We start from the raw sequence: 25,208 nt of genomic DNA on the forward strand, positions 1-25,208 counted from the left end.
CGCCTTATGATACTCGCACCTGAGCATGAGCAAGGCCTGCTCTCCAATATGGGTCTCTCTAAACTCAGGAGGTGAGCCCATAGACCACAGACTTAGAGATCCCCAGGGGCTGGCTGTCATCTCCCTTTGGTAAGATTTGCCTGGGTTTGGACCCTGCTGACACGGCCTGGGAGGACCCAGGAGGAGGCATCTGAAAGGCTCCCTGAGCCTCATGGTGCTAAACATAAAACCTGCAACTTCAGAAACCCACCTTGTGCTGTGTATCTAACCTTCTTCCCAGCCACCTGCATCCCCTAGTAGAGAGAGAACATGGTGCTCTGTATACAGTAGGGGCTCCATAAATGTCTGCTGAATGTCAGAGAAGCAGGAGGAGCACACAGGAGACATAAATAATACATACACTAAGTAAGGCCTATATTCGTGAAGAGCCAGGGGGACCTCTGTCTGGATACAGGACCAAGGTGCATAAAAGCAACTCAGAAAGGGTTTGACTACAGAGAATGCATTCCCAGTGCTCTCCCATGGAGTTCATTTACCTTGAACAAGCAAATTTGAAGCTTTAACCATTAATATGGGCACATTAAAAAAGTCAGCATGTGTGTGTGTGTGTGTGTGTGTGTGTGTGTGTGTGTGTGTGCGCACGCGTGCACCTAATGGCAGATGGCAAGTCTGGGTGCTCCTGTCTTTGAAAACAAGGATGCTTGAACCAGACAGCTCCCAGGCATCCTTGAGCCTAGGGATTATTAAGCCACTCCACCCAAGAGGAAACAGAGCTCCAGCCTTGTTAGGTAATGGGCCCCTGCTGGCTTCTCCAGATGCCCACCCAACCTCTCCCTACTGCACTCTCCTGGGCTGGGCCTTGTCTCTCCGGCCATTTTCTTAAAACCACAGACAATGCCATCTTTATAATTCAGCTTGATGGAGATTGGGTGGGCTGGTCTGGTACCTGAGGAGTCATATTTGTAAAAATCGACCATTGGTCTTGGAACAATGGCGACCCTCCATATAAACACTAGGGAGAGGCCCAGTGACTTTGCTCACAGTCACTCTGTGTTAGAGGTAGGATCTGAACCCTGGTCCAAGGCCAATCCTCTGTCTAATAGGTTCTGCTGCCTTTTGTAGATTGGCATAGCATGATCCTATATTGAGGGTCAAAGGAAGGCAGGAGGGAAGGAAGGAAGGAAGGAAGGAAGGAAGGAAGGAAGGAAGGAAGGAAGGAAGGAAGGAAGGAAGGAAGGAGAAAGGGAGGGAAGAAGGAAGGAAACAAGCTCGTATTCAGCACTTCCTATGTACTCAGCCCTGTGTTAAGCATTGGGAACACAAACATAAGCAAAAAAGAAGGACAGACCCTGTCCACAAGCAACTTACATTTTAAAAAATAACATTTATTTTTTCCTAATGGCATGTAAAAACAATTTTTAATATTCTTTTTCTTAAAACATTTTGAGTTTCAAATTCTCTCCTTCCTCTCTTCCCTTCCTGTGATGTTGAGCAATTTGATGTTATACATGTGCAATCATGGAAAACATATTTCTATATTAATCATATTGTGGGGGAAGCTCGGTGGCACAATGGATGGGGCACTGGCCCTGGAGTCAGGAGGACCTGAGTTCAAATCCAAACTCAGACACTTGACACTTACTAGCTATGTGATCCTGGGTAAGTCACTTAACCCCAATCGCCTCACCAAAACCAAAGCAAAACAAAATCGTATTGTGAAAGAAAACACAGACCCCTCCAAAAACCATGAAAAAATAAAGAAAGTAAAAAATAGTATGCTTTGATTTGCATTCAGACTCTATCAGTTCTGTTTCGGGGTAGATAGTATTTTTCTTTCTTTTTTTTAAAGGTCTTTATTTACATTCTCAAGAGAATGGGCCTGTTCCCTAATGGAATGTCCTGGATAGCATTTTTCACTGTGAGTCTTTTGGGATTGTCTTGGATCATTGTATTGCTGAAAATAGCTGAGTCATTCATAGTTCATCTTACAATATTGTTGTTATTGTGTACAACGTTCTCCTGGTTCTGCTCACTTAACTTTGCAACAGTTCATGTCCAAAGGGCTAGAAAATTGTGCATACCCTTTAACCCAGCAATACCACTCCAGGTTTTTCTGAAAGCATCCTTTTCATAATTTTTTATAGCATAATAGTACTCCATTTCAATTATATACCACAACTTATTCAGCCATTCCCAAATTGATGGGCATTCCCTCAATTTCCAGTTCTTTGCCATCCACAAAAAGAGCTGCTTTAAAAATTTTTGTACATATAAGTACTTCCCTCCTTTTTTATCTCTTTGGTATACAAACCTAGTAGTAGTATTGCTGGGTCAAAGGGTATGCACAATTTTATAGCCCGTTGGACATAGTTCCAGATTGCTCTCCAGAATGGTTGGATCAGTTTACAAGTCCAACAACAAAGCATTAGTGTCCCAATTTTCCCACATCCCCTCCAACATTTATCATTTTCCTTTTTGTCATATTAGTCAATCTATTAAGTGTGAGGTGGTACCTCAGAGTTGTTTTAATTTGCATTTCTCTAATCAATAGTGCGTTAGAGCATTTTTTAAATATAACTATAGATATCTTTGCTTTGCCTGAAAACTGCCTGTTCCTATCTTTTGACCATTCATCAATTCAGGAATGACATATTCTTTTAAATTTTATTCAGATCTTTATTTTTGAGAAATGAAGCCTTTATATATATAAAATTCTGCCTGCACCCTGGCTTTCTCCTTTCTTTCTAATCTTTGTTGCATTGATTTTGTTTATGCAAAACATTTTTTAAACTTAATACAATCAAAATTATCCATTTTATATCTTATGATGTTGTCTATCTCTTGGTTGGTCATAAATTATCCCTTATTTATAGATATGTCAGGTAGACTATTCCATGCTCCCCTAATTTGTCCATATCATCTTTTATGTCTAAATCATATACCTATTTTGACATCATCTTGGTGGAAGGTGTGAGATTTTGGTCTATACCTAGTTTCTGCCACTGTATACAAAGAAAGCACTGTGCTCACCATGTGCATGAGAGACAATCAAAAGCGGAACAACTTGGGTCCTCCATCCCACATTCTACATCTGCTCAGGAAGATGGACAATCCAGAGAATCACAGAATCTCACAGCTGTGCGGGGCCTCAAAGGCAGCTTGTGTAGCCTGTATTTTAGCAAGAATCCTTCACAACAATGCCAGCAGGTGGGTGTCCACCTTCTGAGTAAAAGCCTCTGGGATGGAGGAGCCCCACTACCTTCCAGTCAGGCCATTCTACTCAACTGCTTCTGTTTGTTCCTTAGAGATGGTCTAAGGGCTGACTCCCTTGAACTTCTGCCCATATGCACTAGTCTGGAGTCAGTCAGTCAGTCTGTGCTGGGCACTGTAATAAGTGCTAGGGATATAAAAAGAGGCAAAAGACAGTCCCTGCCTTCAAGGAACTTATGATCTAATGTAGGACATGACATGCATACAACTAAATACAAATAAACTCTAAATAGGATAAATTGGAGCTAGTCAACTGAGCAAAGTAAGCTACAGAATTGAGGGTTAATGAAGCTCTTGGGGAGAATTACAGCATCATTGTATGAAGGGGCAAAAGAATCTTTGAGCCCATTTAGTCCAAGCCCCATGACATCATGTCACTAGGTGGAATGTGCAGTGATGGGACACTTGGGCTTTGTGGTATCCATTATGGTGTCATCAAAGGGTATTTAAGGGTTGGGGTTGGGGGAGGGCAATAGGAGTAAAAGGAACATGCTAGAAAGTTTGTGTGGAGCTAGATTCCTAGGGTTTTATGACTCTGAGCTTTGGTTCTCCCATATTTAATATGAGGGTGGACATTTAGATGACTGCTAACATCTCTTTCAGCCCTAACATTCGATGCTGCTGCTGCTGCTGATGATGATAAGGAAAGGAAACATGTATAAAGCACTTTAAGGTTTACAAATTATCTCATTTGATCTTCACAGAAGGTAAGTGTTATTATTATTCCCATTTTGCAGATGAGGAAATCACCTGAGAAAGGAGAAGGGATTTGCCGGGGGGCATACAACTAGTAACAATCAAGGCTTTGAGCTCAGATCTTCCTGCCAATGCCGCCATCCAGCCCTTGAGCCTTGGTGTCACCTCAATGTTTCTGTGTGAAGTGAGGCTTTTTCCCATGCCCATGGGACACATTTGGTCATTTTAAAGTTTGTTGACTTTTTAAACTCGGTAAATGTCAACCCTTTTGTCTTTATGTGATAACAAAAAAACAAAGAACAGGATTTGGCCAAGTATCTAGAGGGAACCTCTCATCTGTCATAACTTAGTTATATAATGGAATTGGAGTCACCACATGGTGCTGTTTCTAGAGATCACTGATTGGGCCCAATTACCCTATTTTCCCATTAAAAGATATTACTGCCACTGGAAAGCTGCCATGGCTGCCACATGACTAATGCCAACAAGCCACTGCATTAAGATGAGTCCTTCTAGAAACACAATGCCACAGAATGCTCTTCTTCCCCCAATCCCAACACAGTGGTGACATTTCTGATAAAAGGGTCTTGCAGCAATGCTGGGAACACGAGAGTTTCATTGGTGGTGAAGAGTAAGCACACTGAATTCAGACAGCTGAAAGGTGCCCTTGTACTCAGATAATTTCCACATGCCTTTTGGCATAATAAATCAGACTGAAAATATTTCCAAACCTCATTTTAATAGGATATGTTGGTTAATTAGAAGTGGAAATGTTCTCAGAGACCAACCCTCTCATTTTATACATGAGGAAACTGAGGGTCAGGAAGGTTCACAGACCTGCCCAAAGTCAGGGCTGAGCTTCAAACCAAGGTTTCTCTGCCACTAAATACCTGAGGATTTTACTTCTGCTCTGCCTCAGTTTTCTTTTCAGTAAAATGAGTCATCAGACTAGATGACTCCTAATATTCTTTTCTAACAATATGAGATTTGATAGTCAATCAACAAGCATTTATTAAGCACCTACTATGTGCCAGGCACTTCGGTAAGGGAAAGGCAAAGAAAGACAATGACAACAACACCTGGTCCCTGCTCTTGAGGAGCTCCCATTCTAATGGTGGAGATAAGATGGAAACATGAGTGTACACAGGAGATCCAGACAGTGTTAATGGAAGGTCGTCTCTGAGGACAGGCAGTAGCAAGGGGCTGTGGTCGAGACAGGTGGTAACTATCGGGTTACAGTTCTCATCCATTCACTACTAGAGTCCCCAAAGTTGATTATTTCCTTTTTGTCCTGTATATATCTTGTCTGTATGTATTCGTTTGAATGTTGTCTCTCTTGTTGGGTTGTAAGCTCCTTGAAGGCAGAGACTATCTCTTGCCTTTCTTTGTATCCCCAGCACTTAGCACAGTGTCTGTCACTTAGTAGGTGCATAATTAATGCTTATTGACTCTCCGATGATAATGTATCTGATAATGTATCCCCTCTGCAACACTGAAGTCCTCAAATGATGGCGAACTCACTCTTTCCTGAGACAGCCTATTCTACTTTGAGATAGTTCTAACTTTTAGGACGTTTTTCATTGTATCCAGTCCAAGATAGTCTCTTTGTAACAAATTCAAATTTTGTAAATTCAGGTTTACAATTGTTGATTCAAGATTGGTCTCAGATCCTAGTCAAATCCTCCCCTCTTCTGAATTTCCCTGCTGCATTAGGGGCATCACCATCTTCCCAGTCACTTGGGCTCAGAGTCATGGTGTTGTCATCTTCTGTCCCTTGGTCTCCCTGACCCTCCATAAGCAATCCTGCTGCTGTCTTGTCTTACTGTTTCTACCTTGACATGTCCTTATATGTGTGCGTTTCTCCACTTATAGAGCTACTGCTCTGGTTCAGGCCCTCATCACCTTGTAGACCCCTTCTCCCCATCACTCCCTTGCCCTAATTTCTTTAAAGCTCAGGGTCTGATCATGTGACTCAGATACTCAGTAAACTTCAATGGCCCTGAATGCCTCTAGCATCAAATACAAAGTTCTCTCCTTGACATCTAATGCTCTTCAGTATCTAGTCCCTTCCTAGTCAGTCATTTCATAAACAGTGATTAAGCATCTACTGTGTGGGAGGCACTGCTCTCTTCTTGCCCCTGTTCCCTCTTCACACACACATTCCATCTGCCCACTTGTTCGTCAGACATAAGACTGCCCCGATCTCTGCTCGAGGTGCTGCTCCTCCTCCTCCCAAGGGCCCTTGGCTTCCCAGGCTTCTTTCTGTGGGGGGACCCTCTAGGCCCCTGCCCCACATGTAGCCCCTCTGCTCTGTGGTTCTGCCGCTTGTATGTACCGGCTCTTTGGGGCTCCTTCCCTCACTTAATAGGAGCTCCCTGAGGTCAGGGACTGTTTTTGGCTTTCTTTGCATCCCCACTGACTGACTGACTGACTGACTGACTGTCTTAGAATCATCGAGAGTTGCCTGAGAGGTCAAGTGACTGGTCCAGAGTCACAGAGTCAGGCCTTCCTGACTGCAAACAGCTCTCACTCTCACCACTGAGGTTCCCTCCCTCTGACTCACAATACCAACACTAACCCCAATGAACATAGAGTGCTTTCAAAGTTGCAAATCCCTTCATGTCTGCTTTCTATTTTATGCCACACAATCACACCATGAAGTAGGCTGGCATTATTAAAGGCATAATTATTCCCATTCTACAGATGAGGAAACTGGCTAACCGATTTGTCCAAGTTAATCACAGAGATTCGAACCCATGTCCTTCAACCACAAAATTGATGCTCAATGCACTGTCCCATGTGATCTTGCCCCTTTGTTTAACAGATAGACACTGATATCCCCAAAGGGCCAGACCTTCTAGATTTCCAGTCCAGTGTTTTCCCCAAGAAACCACACTGCCTGGCACATAGTAGGTACTTAATAATAAATGTGGGCTGACTCCCACAACTCCCTACTCTCATCTCTTGAGGACTTTAAGGTACTTTGCAGTGCTTGGTGACTGATTGTCTCATGGGATCCTCGTTACAAACCTGGAGGGAAGTAGGACAGGATCATTATGCCCATCTCACAGATCAGCAAACTGAGGTGACTTGTCAGTGACCCCACATTGAATCTGGGATTTGAACCCAAGCCTCCTGTCTTTCATCTTGGAGACCATCAGGACCACACATTGACTAAACATTTGCTATTTGGAGCCCGGCAGGCTTTAGAGCCACTGCAAGGAATGAATGCTAAGGACTAAAATCCACACCCTGCAGAATCCTGTTAAATTCCCTCCCCTGCACCCACCCACAGCGACCAACCTTCTTCTCCTTGTCATTTGCCTGTTTACTGAAATGCTTTCAGCAGAGCCTCCCATCACACAATGCACTTAAAACCCAGCTGTGACATAGGCAGAACAAAGGAGGCAGTCTTATTTATCACATTAAGGAAATGTGCTTTCTTACCAGCTCGCTGAACTCATTATTGCCTAGGTCAAGTCTCTCCAGCTGGGCCAGTTTGTGCATTGACCTAGAGTAGGCGAAGAAGAAGAGAAAACCCACTGTGAGACATAGCAAGAAAACGGGGTTTTGAAAGAAGGCTTTTAGGTGGTTTTGTTCCGATGCTGAAGTCACAGCAAAAGAGGCGGTAAAAATACACGAGTTATTCTGTAGCATTAGAGAGGTTGGCCTGCCCTCAAAGCCGACTTGGGCTCAAGAGCCACCTCTGATACAGGAGGCAGCGCCATAGTGCACAAAGCCCTGGACCTCCCATTCAAATAGCACCCAAGATGCTGGCTGAGAGACCCTGGGCAAGTCACTCAACCTTGCCCTCAGTTTCCTCAGCTGTAAAAGCTCACTGGGTATAGAGTGCTTGGCACAATGCCTGGCTCATAGTAGGCACTTAATAAGTGCTTGTTTCCTTCCTTCCTTCCTTAGATAGTATTAGAATCTAGGCTTTCCTGATTCCAAGGCTAGGCCTTTATCCACTACACCAAAGGGTCTTTTTCATAGCATCATAAATTGAGGACTGGAAAGAGCCTTAAACATTTTATTTTACAGATGAGGAAACTGAGGCTCACAAGGAGGTTAAAAGAGACTTTCCCAATTTCACCCAGATGATAAGCCCAGAGTCAGAATAAAGGGAAGTCCCCAGTCCACATACTAGGTCCTTTTTACTTCACGGCCATTTTTAAGATCCAATTCAAATTATACCTTCTCAGTGAAACACATTTTTCTGAAATTCTACAACCTTTTTTGTTCCTCCCTTTGATACTTCTCACTTATGGACTTTTAATAATAAGAACCAGTGCTAATATGGTGCTTTAAGATCTTGTAAAGTGCCTTACAGATATTATCTTGTTTTATTTTCCCACAACTCTGGTAGGTGGGCACTATTATTCCCATTTTACAGTGGTGAAAACTGATTGAGGTGGGATTAGAACAGTCTGACTGATTTCAGATCAAATGTTCTAGTCACTGCACCACCCAGATGTCTTTATCTTTTCATTTGAATATGTTTTATCTTGCTAAATAAATTGGAAACTTAATTGAGGGGAGGGACCCTCATTCTTATTCTTTGTATTTCCCAGCTGTTTCTAGCATTACACCTTTCCCAGACTTCCTTTAAGTCCAACTAAAATCTTATCTTCTATGGGAAGCCTTCCCCAACCCCTATTAATTCTAGTACCTTCCCTCAGTTAATGTTTGTTGTTATTTTTGTCAAGTGGTTTCAGTCCTGTCTGGCTCCTCATGACCCCATTGGGGGTTTTCTTGGCAAAGATGGTGGAGTGGTTTGCCATTCCCTTCTCCAGCTCATGTGACAGATAATGAAACTGAGGCAAACAGGGTGAAGTGACTTGCCCAGGGTCACACAGCTAGGAAGTGTCTGAGGCTCCCACTCTGTTAATTATTTCTTATCCATCTTGTTTATAGCTTGCTGTGTTGTATATTTGTTTGTGGTTTCCCCTATTAGATTATAAATTCTTCCAGGGCAGACTCTTTTGCTTCTTATTCTATCCTCAGGGCTTAACTCAATGCCTGGCTCATAGTAGGTACTTAATAAATGTTTACTTATTCCTGGTTTGCTTGATAACAGGAGCTCAGTGAATGTTGATTAATTACTAGAGAATGGCTGTAGTCCATGGTAACTGACAAATGCTCACTGAAAGCTGGCATCTTTCTTCTCTGGGGAGTATGTTAACCATAAAGGGGAGGACTGAAGAGAGGCTTGGAACTGGCCAGGAAGATTCAGGCTCTGAATTCCCACAACACACTTCACTTAGATAAGGACATCTGTATGTGTTTATGTGTGGAGAGAGAGAGAGAGAGAGAGAGAGAGAGAGAGAGAGAGAGAGAGAGAGAGAGAGAGAGAGAGAGAGAGAGAGAGAGAGAGAGAGAGAGAGATATGGAGAGAAAGAGAGAGGGAGAGGGAGAGAGACTCTTCAGTACTTAGGACAGAGCATGGATAGCTGGAGCACCAATTCCCACTGGAATAGCTACCTGGCTATTAACCCACATGGCCCTTTTCTCCTGGATCTAATGCTGAAAAAGGTTTCTCTTTGTTGACTTAAAAAAAAAAAAGCACATTTATTTCATGTAAGAAGAGTCTCCTTATCACAAGTTCCCTTTACAGTTGAAATCACAAGTCCAGATGAACACTACCTAACAACGACATCTCAATGTAGGAATTAAAAACTAGGATTGTTGGTGGTGAGAGGCTGGACATCTGTGATGGGTGGAGATAAACAAAGGGGGGTGGTCTGTGGCTCACAGATATACATAATAAAGGCAGGGATGGGGGTAGGTTCTGCCAGGGGACGCCTTGGTTCCCAGGACTTTTGTCTGGGCACAACTTCATTTGCATGCTAATCTGGGATTGTTGTTTGGGGGTGGGAGTCATCAGGATTTAGGGATTGAAGTTGACCCCCATGTCCATATAGATTTTCTTGAGCCTAGTCCCCCAGATAGATTTAGGGATGCAGGCTCTCAATCAGGGGTATCAGAATTTTGCAATTTAAGTCAGATACCTCTTTGGGGCCATGGGCGTCAGTCACATCAGCACTGGCCATAGGCAGCTAAAATAAGGAACAGTTTTAGCTTGGGCTATTCTGGAGGTATTGTTGGTCTCTTCCTGGCTGGCAGCCCTCAGATGAGAATGAAGAGAGCTGTAGCCCTCCCTACTTTCCAGTCGCTGCAGATGGTAACAGGGAGCAGCTGTTTGCTAGTGAGCTGAAGCCCAGCAGGTGGTAGCAGAACATAGCTGGAGAACCCTGGAACCAGGGCATCCTTGCCCAGCAGTGACAGATTGATGGATGGCAAAGCAATGATAACCAGCCAAGACTGAGTGCTCAGATTAGATCAGCCCAATGCCGTCCCCAGAGGAAATCAGCGGTTCTACCCCGTCAGAGGTGTGAGTGGCCACAGCCTCTGGGGTCCCACCTGTGTGTTCCTAATTGATTTGCCCTCTGAGGCTTGAGCTGAGTCTTGAAGGCTGGAGAAGGACACTGAGGCCCAGGGCACTCAGCTGACCTTTCCAGTGAAAGAAGCTTGTGGGAAGGGCCACCCAGCAGGGAGGGAGGGAGTAAGGAAACAGGCATTTACAAAGCACCTTACAAATATGATCTCATTTGATCCTAATAATGACCCTGGGAGGTGTATTATTATTGTTCCCATTTTATAAAGCAGGAAACTGAGGCAAACAGAGGTAATTTGTCCAGGGTTACATAGCTCCTATCACATGTGTATATTTGTATTTTCTCTGTCTCTCTGTCTCTCTCTGCCTCTCCCTGTCTCTCTCTTTTTCTCTGTCTGTCTCTGTCTCTGTCTCTCTCACACACACACCGATGGCAGCTAGGCTTTGTTAATGTACTAGTTTTTTTCAGAGTCCTTTTTGAGTGCCTCTATGGCCTGAGACTAATTCATATTTTTCTTGGCAGCTTTGGATGTAGGAGCCCTGATGTGGCTATCCTCTTCTGAGGGTGTACCTCGATCTTCCTTGTCACTAAAGAAACTTTCTATGTTCCACATCTTCTCTGCTCATCTTGCCTGCCTTTTACTTGACTTTTAACTCCTTCTTAAAGTGGGGCACTGCGTCCAGGCTTCACTGTCCCAAGCTTCGGGGGGGGGGGGGTCTTAGGTGGTACGATTTCAGGAGGGGCAGGTTCTTCACTCACATGGCCTTGCCCTGGTCTGTAAGGTACTAGTTAATGTACTGCATTTGAAATCAGGAAGGCCCATGCCGGAGTCCTGCCTGACCTCTTACTGACTGTGTGACCCAGGTGGAGTCACCTTTCTTCCTCTGTACAGTGGGGGAAATAATAGCAAATACAATGTTGTAAGGATCAAATGAGATACTTTATCCAAGTGTCACATAAACGTTAGACATGATGTCTAATTGTAGCACAGGCACCAGCTGTCTCTCCAAAGGAATACAGATCCCTGCAGGGGACGAATCGTTTCCTCTTTCGCCATTGAATCCCCAGCACCTAGTAGGTGCTTAATAAATGCTTGCTGAGTGACTGCTAAATGCCCTCTGAGGTTCCTTCAGCTTGAGGTCTAGGCAAAAAAGGTCTTCCTTTCTGTAATGGCCACCCTCTAGCTGTGCTGCTAGGGAAAAATAGCATTACATCTCATATACCTGAGACCCAGAAAGGACTTTAGGAGTCCTGTGGTCTAACTGCTTATTTCTACAGATAAGGAAAGGGACTTCAGGCATTATAGTGTAGCTACTGGGGCATCTCCTCACACACTGGATGCCAGAAATCCATCATGTGTAATAAGAAAAAGTAATGTACACAGGGGTTTGTACTCCTGCTGACTTTAGGATCGCCATGGGCCTTAACAGTCTGGACAGTCTGACCTCTCCCATAGTAAATACTGGACCAGAAGTCCCTTTGACAGTGTCCAGGACAGAGCACATCTGGCTGGAATGTGTGCCTCCAGGGGTGGGCATCCAAAGCATTCCCGAGCTCCATTTTTGGACAGCTCCAAATGTTAGGAATTCCTTGCATTGAGTGAAAATATGTCATTTGGACCTTTAACTCATTCCTTTCCTTTTCCTTTTCCTTTTCTTTTTCCCTTTCCCTTTCCTTTCCTTTCCTTTCCTTTCCTTTCCTTTCCTTTCCTTTCCTTTCCTTTCCTTTCCTTTCCTTTCCTTTCCTTTCCTTTCCTTTCCTTTCCTTTCCTTTCCTTTCCTTTCCTTTCCTTTCCTTTCCTGTCCTGTCCTGTCCTGTCCTGTCCTGTCCTTTCCTTTCCCTTTGTTTCTTTCTTTCCTTCCATCCTTCTCTCTCTCTCTTTCTTTCTTTCTTTCTTTCTTTCTTTCTTTCTTTCTTTCTTTCTTTCTTTCTTTCTTTCTTTCTTTCTTTTTCTCCTTCCTTCCTTCCTCTTTCCCTCCCTCCCTTCCTCCTTCCTTCCATTTTTCCCAGGCTAAACACACCTTGTTACTTAAACTTTTAGTTATTTATTTCTAAACCTCTCCCAATCCTGGCTGCTTTCTAGTTTGCCATTGTCCTTCCAATAATTCTATTCAGAATTAGGCGAGGCAGTTCTGAATTGGCCTGATCAGTACGAAGCACAAGAAGGCTTTCCGTTTCCTTGACCTGGATGCTGTTGTGCTATGAAAGCAGATCTTTTCCAGTGCTATCCCGCCTTCCTGTTTATCAGTTTGTAAAAGCAGAGGAGATGTGTGACCGTCAAGAATGAAAATGATTACACAAACACATGAAAGAAAATGAGAAGCTGGCAATGCTAGTGGTGCTTTATTTAAATGTCACCAGGAGGAACAGTTGCTGGTGAGAGGTCTGCTATAGAAAGGAAATTTCAGATTACACTGAAGGGCTGATGCATTTTCATGATGAGTTTGAATCTCCAGACCTAGTATAGCCTTGATCATCCAGAGGAAAGAGCAAGATATTATATACATATCTCTACCTTTAGATATATCTATCATATAAATCTATATATTTATGACCTAACATATATAATGTATCTATATTTGATCTAATATATCAATATGTGCTATATTTATAGATTGCATTTTGATTTATTCACATGTATCCATATAGATATATTACTAAAAATAGACATATGGTGGGCTTCTCAATCTTTCTGTGTACAAGTCCCTAGGAATCAGATTTAAATGAGAAAATTCTCCCTCTTTTGTAAAAAGGACTGGGGACTCACCTGGGAAGAGTCCTTTCCATGCCCAGAGCCTCAGTATCCTCATCTGTAGGTTCTGGGTAGCACCCACTTTAGTGCACACAGGTGTGGTGGCACATAAGTGAGGCACTCCATGGAAAATTCATTGCAATGTCAAACATCAACATGGGCCAAGCCGGGGGAAAGCTGTGCTTTGTACATTATTTCCTGCAAGAATCATTCAGAATTTCTAAACTCCTAGTTTCCTTCCCAGGGGTGGAATCGTCCTTTTCAGAACTATTTTTTGAAGTCAATTTAAGTTCTCTCTCTGAACATTTCTCCCCACCCCCTCAACTCAATCATTTCTTTAATTTCAATTCTTAGAATTTGGAATTCTTTTTTTTTTTTTTTGTGAGGCAATTGGGGTTAAGCGACTTGCCCAGGGTCACACAGCTAGTAAGTGTTAAGTGTCTGAGGCCGGATTTGAACTCAGGTACTCCTGACTCCAGGGCCGGTGCTCTATACACTGCGCCACCTATCTGCCCCTGGAATTCTTTTTAATAGCCATTGCTAATTTTTTGTGTCACCTTTCAATTCAGCAGGTATGACTAGAATGAAGATCCAGCAATGGAGGATGTGAAGGAGGGGTCAGAGGGGCAGAAGGAGAACCAGGAAAGCGTAATGTCCTGGAAACCTAGGGAGAAGAGAATGTCAAGGAGAAAAGGATTCCAGACCCTGTCAGATGCTGCAGATAGGGCAAGAGGGGTGGGGGTCTACAGAGGACATTCAGTCTGTCAGTTAAGAGATCCTTAGTAACTTTGGAGATAGCTGCGTGTGAGAGAGAGAGAGAGAGAGAGAGAGAGAGAGAGAGAGAGAGAGAGAGAGAGAGAGAGCATGACAAAGGATAAAAATAATAATAGTTAACATTTATGTGGTGCTAAGGATTTTATAAACACTACCCCAGTAGATTCTCACTACAGCCTTGGGAGGTAGGTGCTATTAGAATCCCAATTTTTCAGTAGGGGAAACTGAGGCAGAGATTTTTTTTTTAAGTGACTTGCTTAAGATCACACAGCTACATATGTTTCTGATGTTGGATTTGAATCCAAGTCTTCCTGATTCTGAGCTCAGTCTAGGTGCCTCAAAAAGAACCTAACCTTCCCACACCCCCATGCCCTACTTAGAAGCCAGGTTTGAATCCAATATGGGTCATGTGCATGAGTCCAGAGCAGAGGAGCCTCTTAGAAGGAGTGAGTGGGCATAATGCTCCAGCCTCTTGGGCCTTCATGTTAGAAATACAAAGAGAGAACTGATCCCTCTCAGACTCCCACGGGACCCTTGAGCAAACAACTCTGGGCCAGATGATGACAAGCAAGATACTGAATGAACTGTGAATTCATTCATTAGGCTGTGTCTGAGCCCCTATCAGGGACCCTTTAAAGGTCATGAGAACAGGAGGTGCTGCAGGCCTGAAGGATGGGCCAGGCCTGTCTTGATTTTTCAAAAAGAGAAAAGAGAGTGTGGAAGATACAAATCGTGGACCAGCAAGTTCCTCTGAGATTTTGGGCAGCAGTCAGGAGTTTACACGGAAGCTCTGCTGAATTGGAAGGCATTAGATGAATGGAGGAATTGCTTTAATTGCTAGGCTTGAGAGAAGAAAACATTCCCAGAAATAACTTAGAGTTGCTAGCTTTTTAAAACATTCTCATTTCGAGTCCCTTTAACAATCCATGTTCCCTTGTCACTTTGTTTCTCTGAATAACGACTTTTCTGATCTCCATGTCCAAGCTGCTTCCATTGCCGACTTGATTTGGAAATCATGACCATTTCAGTTTGAGCTGTTTTGTGCTTTTTCTCTCAGAAAGAAGTGGAAAGTTGCTAAACACATTTTTCTCCCATCTATTTCTCTGTCCTCATTTCTGTGTGTTTTGCCTTCAAAGTCATTTTCTTTCTAGATTTTTTTCTTTCTCCTAACTTTAGTCTCTTTGTTCATCTGCAAAAGGCTGGTAGCACTTTCCAAGACAACCAGGATTCTGTGATCTTATTCTGTGTGAAGATGTGACTTGATACCCTCCCCAACTGATGGATGGCAGGAATGGCTTTTCCTGGCAATGTGTTAATAGTCATTATTCCTACATAAAAGTAAAATTGGATTCCATTCTGTAATCAAAATTAGGTGTACATTAAGTCAGATGGATTCATTTTCAACTGTCCTTTAATAGAATGTCACTTAGAAGAGAAATTCTGGATAGTCATTAGCCAGTTCGCCTTTTTTTTTTCTTTTTTAACATATATAATTTAGGCCCACAAATGAGTCTGCGAAAATAAAGGCATGGCAATTTTCACTCAGAAGTAAAGAAGGTCTCAAAAACCGGAGTCAGATGAGCTATTAGACACTCATACTGGGAAACACAATAAAAAATAGCAACAATGAAAAATGCTTAGAAGAGGAAGGCATGAAAAAAGGGCCCTAAATGAAAACTTGTCTCAGTTGAAATAATAAATACAAACAAAAAAGCTCTGAATTATAATTACATTTAAAAAACCTGGTTCCACATTTACAGAAAATGATTTTGACTTCAAGTGACTTGTGTGTTGGATGTCTGTCTTGCCATTCTTTTTTTTAAAAATTTATTTATTTATTTTTGGTGAGGCAATTGGGGTTAAGTGACTTGCCCAGGGTCACACAGCTAGTAATTGTTAAGTGTCTGAGGTCGGATTTGAACTCAGGTCCTCCTGAATCCAGGGTCGGTGCTTTATCCACTGCACCACCTAGCTGTCCCTGCCTTGCCATTCTTAAGAATACAAGAGGAGTTACCTTCTAGCTCTTTTGCAAATATGGGGGGGGGCAATAACTTATGATTCCCCTTAGCTATTGCCAGCCAGAACAGTAATAATGGGCAGGAGTGAGGCAAGTGACTGGATCGAGGAGGTGACTTTCCCTTGTTAACAGAGAAGGATTGATTCCCTTGATTACAAACTGACTCAATCCTTAAAAAGGGAACGCACCCTCCCCCATCTCTCGGGGTTGGGCAGGCAAACTTCTGGTCGCTTTCAATACTCAGGGTAGACCTGGAAAGCTCTCACAATACAGAGACCTAGTGGAAGACAACACCACCAGATGGAGATAAGAAGCATGTTTATCAGGATGATGACATCCTGTCTACTATTAGAGTTGATCTAAAGGTATTTTTATCGAGTCTATAGAAGATGAGTTTGGAACTCAGCACTTTCACTCAATGACAATATCAATGATTTTTATCTACCTGCGCAATGACTCACTGAATATTAACCAAAAAGAACAGTAGTTGGGTAGGGACTTGTCCTAGGCCTGTGTCTGTCTGAGCTCCATTGAACATAAAGGTGAAAAGGATGAAGAGATAACAATAACAAAATAGTTACAGCACCAAGCATACCTGGTATTTATGGAACTGTTTCGGTAACCTATGTGGTGGTACACAGTTTACATGGGCATACCCACCCACCCCTGGTATTTATCTGCCAAGAGTTTTACATGTCTTTTCATTTGATGATCACCACAACCTGTAAGGTCAAGTCTTCAGTTCCACATATTTTTATTCCCATATTGCTGATGAAACAACTGAGACTGATAGAAATTAAGTGATTTACTTATGGATGAAGAGCTCGTAAGTATTTGAGTAGTGATTTAAAATTGGGTCCTGCTAAGTGCAGTGATTTAATATGTCATGTCAACAAGTTAAGTCAACAAACATTTATTAGTCAATCCACAGACACCTATTAAGCACTTACTGTATGCCAGATGCTACACTAAGCACTCTGACATGCCAGGCTACCTTTGACGAGAAGAAACATGAAAAATGCAGGCTTTGGCCTATATGACTTCTCTAGAATGGTTAAGAAATACGATCTGACTAAAATGAAATAGTGGGTGGACCTTTGAGTCTCCTCTTGCCTTTCCTTTCTCTTCTCTTCCTGGTGGGAAAAGGGAGCTTGAAAAGAGGGGGAGATGGAGGGACAAAGGTAAGCTCAGGAGGTATGAACAAGGCTTGGAGGGGAATAGAAACTGGCCTGGGCCTCTCCCCAAAATGGAGCCTTCAGGAGAAAGTCACCAATGGGAGAAGGGATTTCAAAGGCTACAGGGGTAGTTGGACATTCCAAGATGAGGAGGCCCCAGGTGCTAAGGGACGTCCCAGAAGGAGGCTATGTGGTTTGGAGGGCTGGAAGCCAACAACAGGGTTGGGAGTGAGGAGATATGGACATCAGACATGTGTGTGGGCGTGATGGTGAATAGACCTGGACCTGATTGAAGAGGGCCTCATGCCAAGTTCTCCGGGGGGGGGGGGGGGCTTATCTTTCTGGCCTTCTTTTCTCATTCAACACCAATCACCATTTCAAGTAAATCAGGCTGAGCGAACGCTGAATGCTGTTGTAAAGGGGCTATTTTGGCGGACGTCCATTTCATTTACCAGCAAACAAACACAGGTGCTTCAATAGGAAACATTTCCCATTTGGATTAGACTATTTTCATCATTACTGCAGAGGGAAAAACGCTTATGATTTTTATATAGTGGGGACAGAATGTTATAATTTGCAAATCTTTTCAAATGAGAAGTTGTCACTGTGCTTGTGATCAGAATGTTTTATGATGATATGCTGAAGTTCTCTTTTCTACTCTCTAGCAGAGGCCAACAGAATATTGCTTTTAAAATACAGTTTCATTTTATCCCTTACAATGAAAAGAATTAGAGGAATTGAAGTCTCATTTCTTGGATGAAAATTTATTTTCTCCTAGAAGAATATTAACTCACTCTGTTTATTTTTGTCAGTATGCTTAATTCTGAACCTAAGACTAAAAAGATGATATGCACATTAAAATGGACTTCAGCTTTCTTCTTTGGAAAATGAAAGAGGTACTCTCCGTGATTCCTAAAGGTTGCTTCATGCTATATTATTAAATGCTTGTTTATTGTCTGCATCATCTTGGTAAAGTCACTTAATTTTCCTGAGTCTCAGTTTCCTCATCTATAAAATGAGGGGTTGCAACCCCTTTCAACTCTAAAGGTATAATCCTGTGATTCCATGTCCAATCTCAGGATTTTGATGTCCATTTTTTTCTGAATCTCCATTCCAAATTTTAAGTGTGGATGTAATCCTATCCTATCTGTTGGAAATAAGCTGATGAATATTATTCCTTTCTCTTTCTTTTAATTTTTTGTAATGTTTTTCTAAGCTTCTTTGAAAATCTTATTTGAAAGACATAGCCTATATCCATCCAGTCCTTGAGCTCTGGTCTTAAACCCCTAACTGCTGGTGGAGATCTCTGGGAGATGTGTTGTATCAACACATCATGTCCAAATCATGTCCAACTCAACATGTCTAAATGAGCTCATTATGTCTATCCTCCCCCTGCCCCCAACCCTCCAAACAATAACAGCTACAAAATACAATCCCATGTAAACTTTATATAGACTTCTCTATTTCTGTTGAGGGCACCACCATATTTTCTTGGATCACTTCTATCATACACTTTCTTTGTTCCTACACACCTGCGGCTGAATGAAGATGGAGAAAATATGAAACTGGATTCACCATGTCCACTACACATTTATGCCACATAACCCCAACTGGGCCCTCACCATGGCAAGGCAATCCTTTATTATCTTCTGAAATATCTCACTCACCACAGGGCCTTTTCCAAACTTTTTCATCCCTTCTCAAATTTTCCATGATTTTCCACTCCCTACTGTGTCTTCTGAGGATTTTGCCTCATATTTTACTGAAAAACATTGAGGTCATTTGCTGAGAGCTCCCTCTTCTCTCCTCAGCTTCTTCATCTTACATGGATCTGATGCCATTTGTCACAATCTTCCTGCATCCCTGTCTCATATGAAGAGATGACCCTTCCTATTACCAAGACAAACCTCTCTCCATGCACAAGTGATCCCATTCCATCCCCTTTTCTCCTTCATACTGGCCCCTCTGTCACCCCCTACCTCTCATTTACCTTCAACTTCTCATCTACTGACTGCCTCCAAACATGCCCATGTCTCCCCCCATCCACAAACAAACCTTCACCTGGTCCATCTGTTTCTTCTCCTCTCACTTTCTTGTTAACTCTTTGCAGTCTGGATTCCAGCCTCCTACCTTGGGTCTGCCTGTCTCGAGTCTCTCCAAACTCCATTCCAACCTCCATTCAGCCATCAAAGTGATTTTTCCAACACACAGGTCTGACCATGTCACCCTCCCCCTCCTCTATTAACTCCAGTGGCTCCCTGTTACCTCCCTGATCACATATAAAATCCTCCATTTGGCATGAAAGTCCTTTACAATGTTGCCTCCTCCTCCTATCTTTTTAGTCTTCTCATACCTTCTTACCACACCCACTCTGAGATCTGGTGACACTGGCCATTCACAAGACACCATCTTTCCTGACTCTGGCTGTCTCCCATGCCTGGAGTGCTCTCCCTCCTCATCTCTGTCTCCTGGCACCCTCCGAATGCTAGCTGAAATCTATCCTTCTACAAGAAACTTTTCCTGATCCTCCTTAACTTAGTTCTTGCAGTTTATTATCTCCAATTTCTTTTGTCTATATCTTATTCATACTTAACAGTTGACATGTTGTCTCCTCATTAGACTCAGAGCTCATTGAGGTCAGGGCAGGCTTTTGCTTCGATATTCCCAGGCACATCACAGTGGGTGGCATAAACTAGAGGCTCACTAAATGCTTATTGATGGACAGACCCAGGTTTGTTAGCTCAGCATCATACTGAACTCTTCACTCTCCCTTTACCCTCATCTCTAATCAGTTGCCAAGTCTTGTCAAATCCATCTTTCCAGAATCTCTTCCATCTATCCCATCCTTTACTCTCTTGCATCCATTGACCCAGTTTGGGCTAACTTCTTAACAGGGTAATCTGATAATCTCCTAATGAGCATTTCTGTTTTCCCTCTCCCTTCTTTGATCCCTATTCTATTCCATGATCAAACCAATCTTCCCAAACCCCCAGAGATCCTACTGCTAAGTGGAAACCCTAAGGAAAGCATTGACAGAAAGAAAGGCTACATTTACACCAAAGTATTTATAGGAGCATTTTCCTCCCTAGAAGCAAAGATATAGAAACATAGCAGATGCCTGTTGATTAGGGAATGGATAAAGAAATTAGGGTACATGAATGTTATGGGATATTACTATGCTGTGTTAGGGCAGTGAGGCAGCGCAGTGGATAGAGTGCTGGGCCTGGAGTCAAAAAGACCTGAGTTCAAATCTGACCTCAGACACTTACTGGTTCTGTGATTCTGGGCAAGTCAATTAACCCCATTTGCCTTAGTTTCCTCACCTGTCAAATGTATTGGAGAAGGAAATGCCAAACCATTTCAGTATCTTTACCAAGAAATCCCCAAATGGTGTCATGAAGAATTGGATATGACTGAAAAAAATGACTGACTGAATGCTGTGAGAAGTGATAAAAATGAATCACAGGAAACAAAAAGTCCTTTCTGAACTAATGAAAAGTGGAGTAAGCAAAGCCAGGACAACAAGATACACAACTTCAGAAATGTAAATGGAAAAAAACAAGCCTCATAAAGCAACAGGAAATGAATATTGCAACATTCCAGAGCTCAACCTTGGTCCCAGAGAAGAGTTAAACATCTCCTCTGGCTCTGTCGGAGAGGTGAGGGTTCATGGCATGTAACACTGAATGCAACACCAAGTTTGTTTGTTTCTTTTTTCCTCTTCTGATGCACTGATTTGTGTTGCTGAATTTTAAAACAACAACAACATTGTTATAAGGTATCACTCTCTCTAAGAGGTGTGAGAGGGAGTGATTCAAGGGAAATCTTGGCCATATCAATAAAACCTATTACTGAAATTATAAACCTGGCCTTATTGTCCCATATATGGCTTCACTGCCTCAATTCAATTTGACATTCAACAAACATTATTAAGCTCCTGTTGTCTACATGACACTGTGTGGAGACCAAAATGGAAATGATACAGGCTCTGACCTCAAGAAACTTACAATATAACAGACAACTGGGGCAGGGTTGATTTGAAAATTGTAAGCTATGGATCAGCAAATCCTCAAGCTTTCAATATATGAATCATATGTTTCAGTCATAAATACAGAGGCCAGATGACAACTTGATAATTTGTGCCTGGAGACAGTAAAAAAACCTTTGTCATTTATAACAATTAGATGTATATTATCATGGAGAAGACTTCCATCACCAGATTTTTAGTCAAATGCCTTGGAGGTAAATCAGATGAGTAACAGCATCGGCATAAATCATGTGAGGGATACTCCATTCAACCTTAGAAATTAACACGTGCCTAAAATGTGCTGGCCTGGCTGATAAAGAGATACAGTGGAAATCCCACCGAATGCTCTTAGGGAAATGTACGTGGACTCTAAATGAAGGAGTGGAGGCATGAAGGCTGTCTTCAGTGATGGAAAGGTCTGTCCTGGGGAGGAGGGATTAGGAGATTTGCTTTGTTCAGCCTCAGAAGGCTTAGAAGTAGGAGCTGAGTGGAAGATGCCAAGAGGCAGATTTCAGCCCAGGATAAGGAAAAACTTCCCACTAATCAGAGCTGTTCCAAGTAGAAGAGGTGCCTTGGGAAGTAGTGAATTATCCTTCATTTGGGGTTTTTGAATGGAGGCTATATACTTGTTGAAGAGATTATAGATATGAATGTTTAACATTTTGGGGGTCAGGGACCCCCTTTAGCAGTCTGGCAAAACCCATGGAACCTTTCTTAGAATAATCTTTGAAAATACAAAAAATAGAGGATTACAAAGGAAATCAATTACACCAAATACAATCATCAAAATATATTTATAGCATTTAGCATAGTGCCTAGCATATAATAGGCACTTATAAATATCGCCTGACTAACTTTAAATAGTAAGCATGTACAAGTTCACAGATCACAAGTTAAGAATTCCTCTAGAAGAGGCATTTTTGTTGAGGTATAGGATGGATGAGATGAACCCTTGAGGTCCTTCCCATGTCTTGAGGTTATGTGATTCATTTTTTAATTTATTAAGAACATACTATGAACCAGGAACTGTAAGGCACGAGAGACCCAACACCTAAACAAAATGGTATTATGTTCTAAAGGTAAGAAGAGGGGATATTATTCCTGACCCCAACTCAGCTGTTAGAATCACAGAGTAGTCACATATAATAAAGTCATAGTGCGTGAGCAAGATGCATCTTTGCTCTGTTAGCCATTCCTGAGGCATGATTCTCTTTGATTGCTCAAGAAAGGAACTGGTCTGGCTTAACAAACAAGCTGGCCACAGCTCTGGGGACTGTAAATAGCCAGATGAATTTCAGCAGTCTGAATTCCAATTAGGTAGTTGGAGGTAACTATGGAAGGAAACCCCTGCATGTCTGAACCAGCAAGGGGGGTAGCTATTGGGAGGGTGTTTTCTCCCTTTCCTCATGTATATCATTAGAGCAACTGGCTACCTCTCAGGTTACCTCCTTGTCAGAGCCTGTTGGCAGTGCAATATTCTTGGAGTGGAGGAGGAAGTCTTGGGCTACCATCAAGGCTCACATTTCCCTTTGGTCTCAGTGGAAGCATCCTACTCAGTGTCTTTGGAGGGTTATGTAAACTCACTGAGAAAGGCCTTTATACTGTTCTTCCATACCTGCGGTCTTACCTCAGTGTGGAGCTAGGCCACAGTATTTGGAAGAGTGGGATCTAGCTTTGCTGCACTGTGGTTTCAAGGACTTTCAAGGATTTTCATCTTCAACCCTACTTTTCTTTATACTTTGATATGATTTGTTTTGTTTTATTATGGAGTTGAAGTTTCCTTGAAATGTTGGATTTCCCCATACCAACAGTTGCAGCAGTAGTTCTAATAGTCCCTCACTGAGAGCTACAAGTTTTACATTTTCCTTGAGTAATATCCATTTGAAAACCCACACAATCGGGGCAGCTAGGTGGCGCAGTGGATAGAGCATGGGCCCTGGAGTCAGGAGTACCTGAATTCAAATCCGGCCTCAGACACTTGACACTTACTAGCTGTGTGACCCTGGGCAAGTCACTTAACCCCAATTGCCTCCAAAAGAAAAAAAAATTTTTAAAAATTAAAAAAACCCACACAATTTAAAACCCAAGAATAAAAAAGAACAATGAATACATCTATATAGTAATAACTCTAATACCTAACTGACAGATAACTTATTAAAAGTAGGGAAACCAGGGGGCAGCTAGGTGATGCAGTGGATAAAGCACCAGCCCTGGATTCAGGAGCACCTGAGTTCAAATCCAGCCTCAAACACTGGACACTTACTAGTTGTGTGACCCTGGGCAAGTCATTTAACCCTCATTGCCCCACAAAATAACATGGAGAAACCAGTCTGATCTGGTGGCATTCAGTCAAGGTCACCTATTCTGAGTCAACTACTGTTAGTAGAAGTACTACTGAATGCCCAGGGCCATCGCTCAATCCAACCCTATCAAAATGAGTACTTTTCTCTGTAATGCAATCCCTCACACTAAGGGAATTCTTGCCACACCACACTAATTTTGTCAAAAGGTCATCCAACATATGCTAGAAAACGTTCAAGAACTCATTATGGTTGCATAAGCTATAGACAATTGGATGGACCAATCTTTTCCCATGTGCTTGTCATGAAGACAGAGGGTACTAATGTCGTTGATTATAATTATTTTTATTGTGGCTGGTTAATCATTATAACTGATTATTCGATGATTATTGATGTCTTTGCTTTGGTTTGATTAGTTCTTGGAACTGTTTTGTTGTAGAAATAGCCAGAGAGAATTTCAATATATTTGTTTTTTAATAAAGCATAATGTTTTAGAATCATAGAACTTCAGTTTTGGAAAGGACTTCAGTCACTGTCTAGTACAATCTATCCCTGAGAAAAAATCCCCCCCAAGACATAAGAAGCAGATAGAGAGTTGGCCTTAGAAGAAGGGAGGTCTGGATGGATGTTTCGTCTCTTTCCTCTGACACAGCCCCCACCCTGGTGCAGGTGCTAATCATCTCACGCATGGACTGTGACCATAGCTGCTGATGAGTCTGACTGCCTCCAGTTTCTCCCTACTCCAGTCCATTCTCCATTCAGCCACTGAAGGGATTTTCTTAAAGCACAGATCTGACCACATTACTCCCTTACTCAATAAACTCTAGTGGCTCCCTTTTTCCTCTAGGATCAAAAGCAAAATGCTCTGTTTAGCATTCAAGGTCCTTCATAACCTCCCCTTCTTTCTTTGTAGTCTTTTTATACCTTACTCTCCAACATGTGCTCTTCAATCCTGTGACCCTGGACCCCTGGCTGTTCCAGAAACAAGACAGTCCATCTCTTGGGCATTTTCTCTGACTGTCTCCCATGCCTGGAATGCTCTCTCCCCTTTTAATTTTAGGGCCCTTCTGCTATTAATTGTGCCATATTAGTTTTGTATATAGACTGTTGTGTATATCTCTCTTTCTCTATTATATATATATATATATATATATATATATTTGATGAAGCAATATTAGGGTTAAGTGACTTGTCCAGGGTCACACAGCTAGTAAGTATCAAGTGTCTGAGGCTGGATTTGAACTCAGGTACTCCTGACTCCAGGGCTGGTGCTCTATCCACTGTGCCACCTAACTGCTCCTATATATTTGTTTTCATGTTATATCTCCCCTTAGGTTGTGAACTCTGGAGGTTGCCTCTTTTTGTATCCCCAGTGCTTAGCATAGTGTCTGGAACACAGAGGGTGCTTAATAAATGTTTACTGATGGAATGACCTCTGACATTAACTGCTAATATAACCCTGGCCAAGCCATTTCACTTTCTAGTGCCGCACACAAAACTATATAAGTTACAGAGAATGTCCTAACCTACGCAGAGAAAGTTTTCTCACATGGGGATTCCCTCCATATCCAGTCCCCATTCCTGTCCCCTTTCTATTATAAAAGGTCACCCAGGCTTTCCTTGGAGACCTTCAAGAACCAGCAGCCCACCACCTCCAGAAGTGACTTATATAACTTTTAGATAGCTTGGATGGTTCAAATCTCTAATTGTATTCCTATATTCAAAATATCAAATCTAAATCACACAAAATTAAAGGGATAAGAAGTGATAATGATTCAAAAGAGAGCATTGTCTCCATCCAT

At 42.3% G+C, this 25,208-nt stretch overlaps 1 protein-coding gene across 1 annotated transcript in view; it reads right to left on the reverse strand.

Annotated features, from left to right (window-relative positions):
• The window catches only part of LRRC7 (leucine rich repeat containing 7), a 574,557-nt gene that overhangs the window by 192,012 nt on the left and 357,337 nt on the right, over positions 1–25,208 (reverse strand). Inside the window, 1 exon segment of the mRNA XM_044002921.1 lies at positions 7,414–7,477. Coding sequence (XP_043858856.1) covers positions 7,414–7,477 — 64 coding nt within the window.

This window comes from Dromiciops gliroides, chromosome 4, assembly GCF_019393635.1.
Source record: "Dromiciops gliroides isolate mDroGli1 chromosome 4, mDroGli1.pri, whole genome shotgun sequence".
Classification (NCBI taxonomy): domain Eukaryota; kingdom Metazoa; phylum Chordata; class Mammalia; order Microbiotheria; family Microbiotheriidae; genus Dromiciops; species Dromiciops gliroides.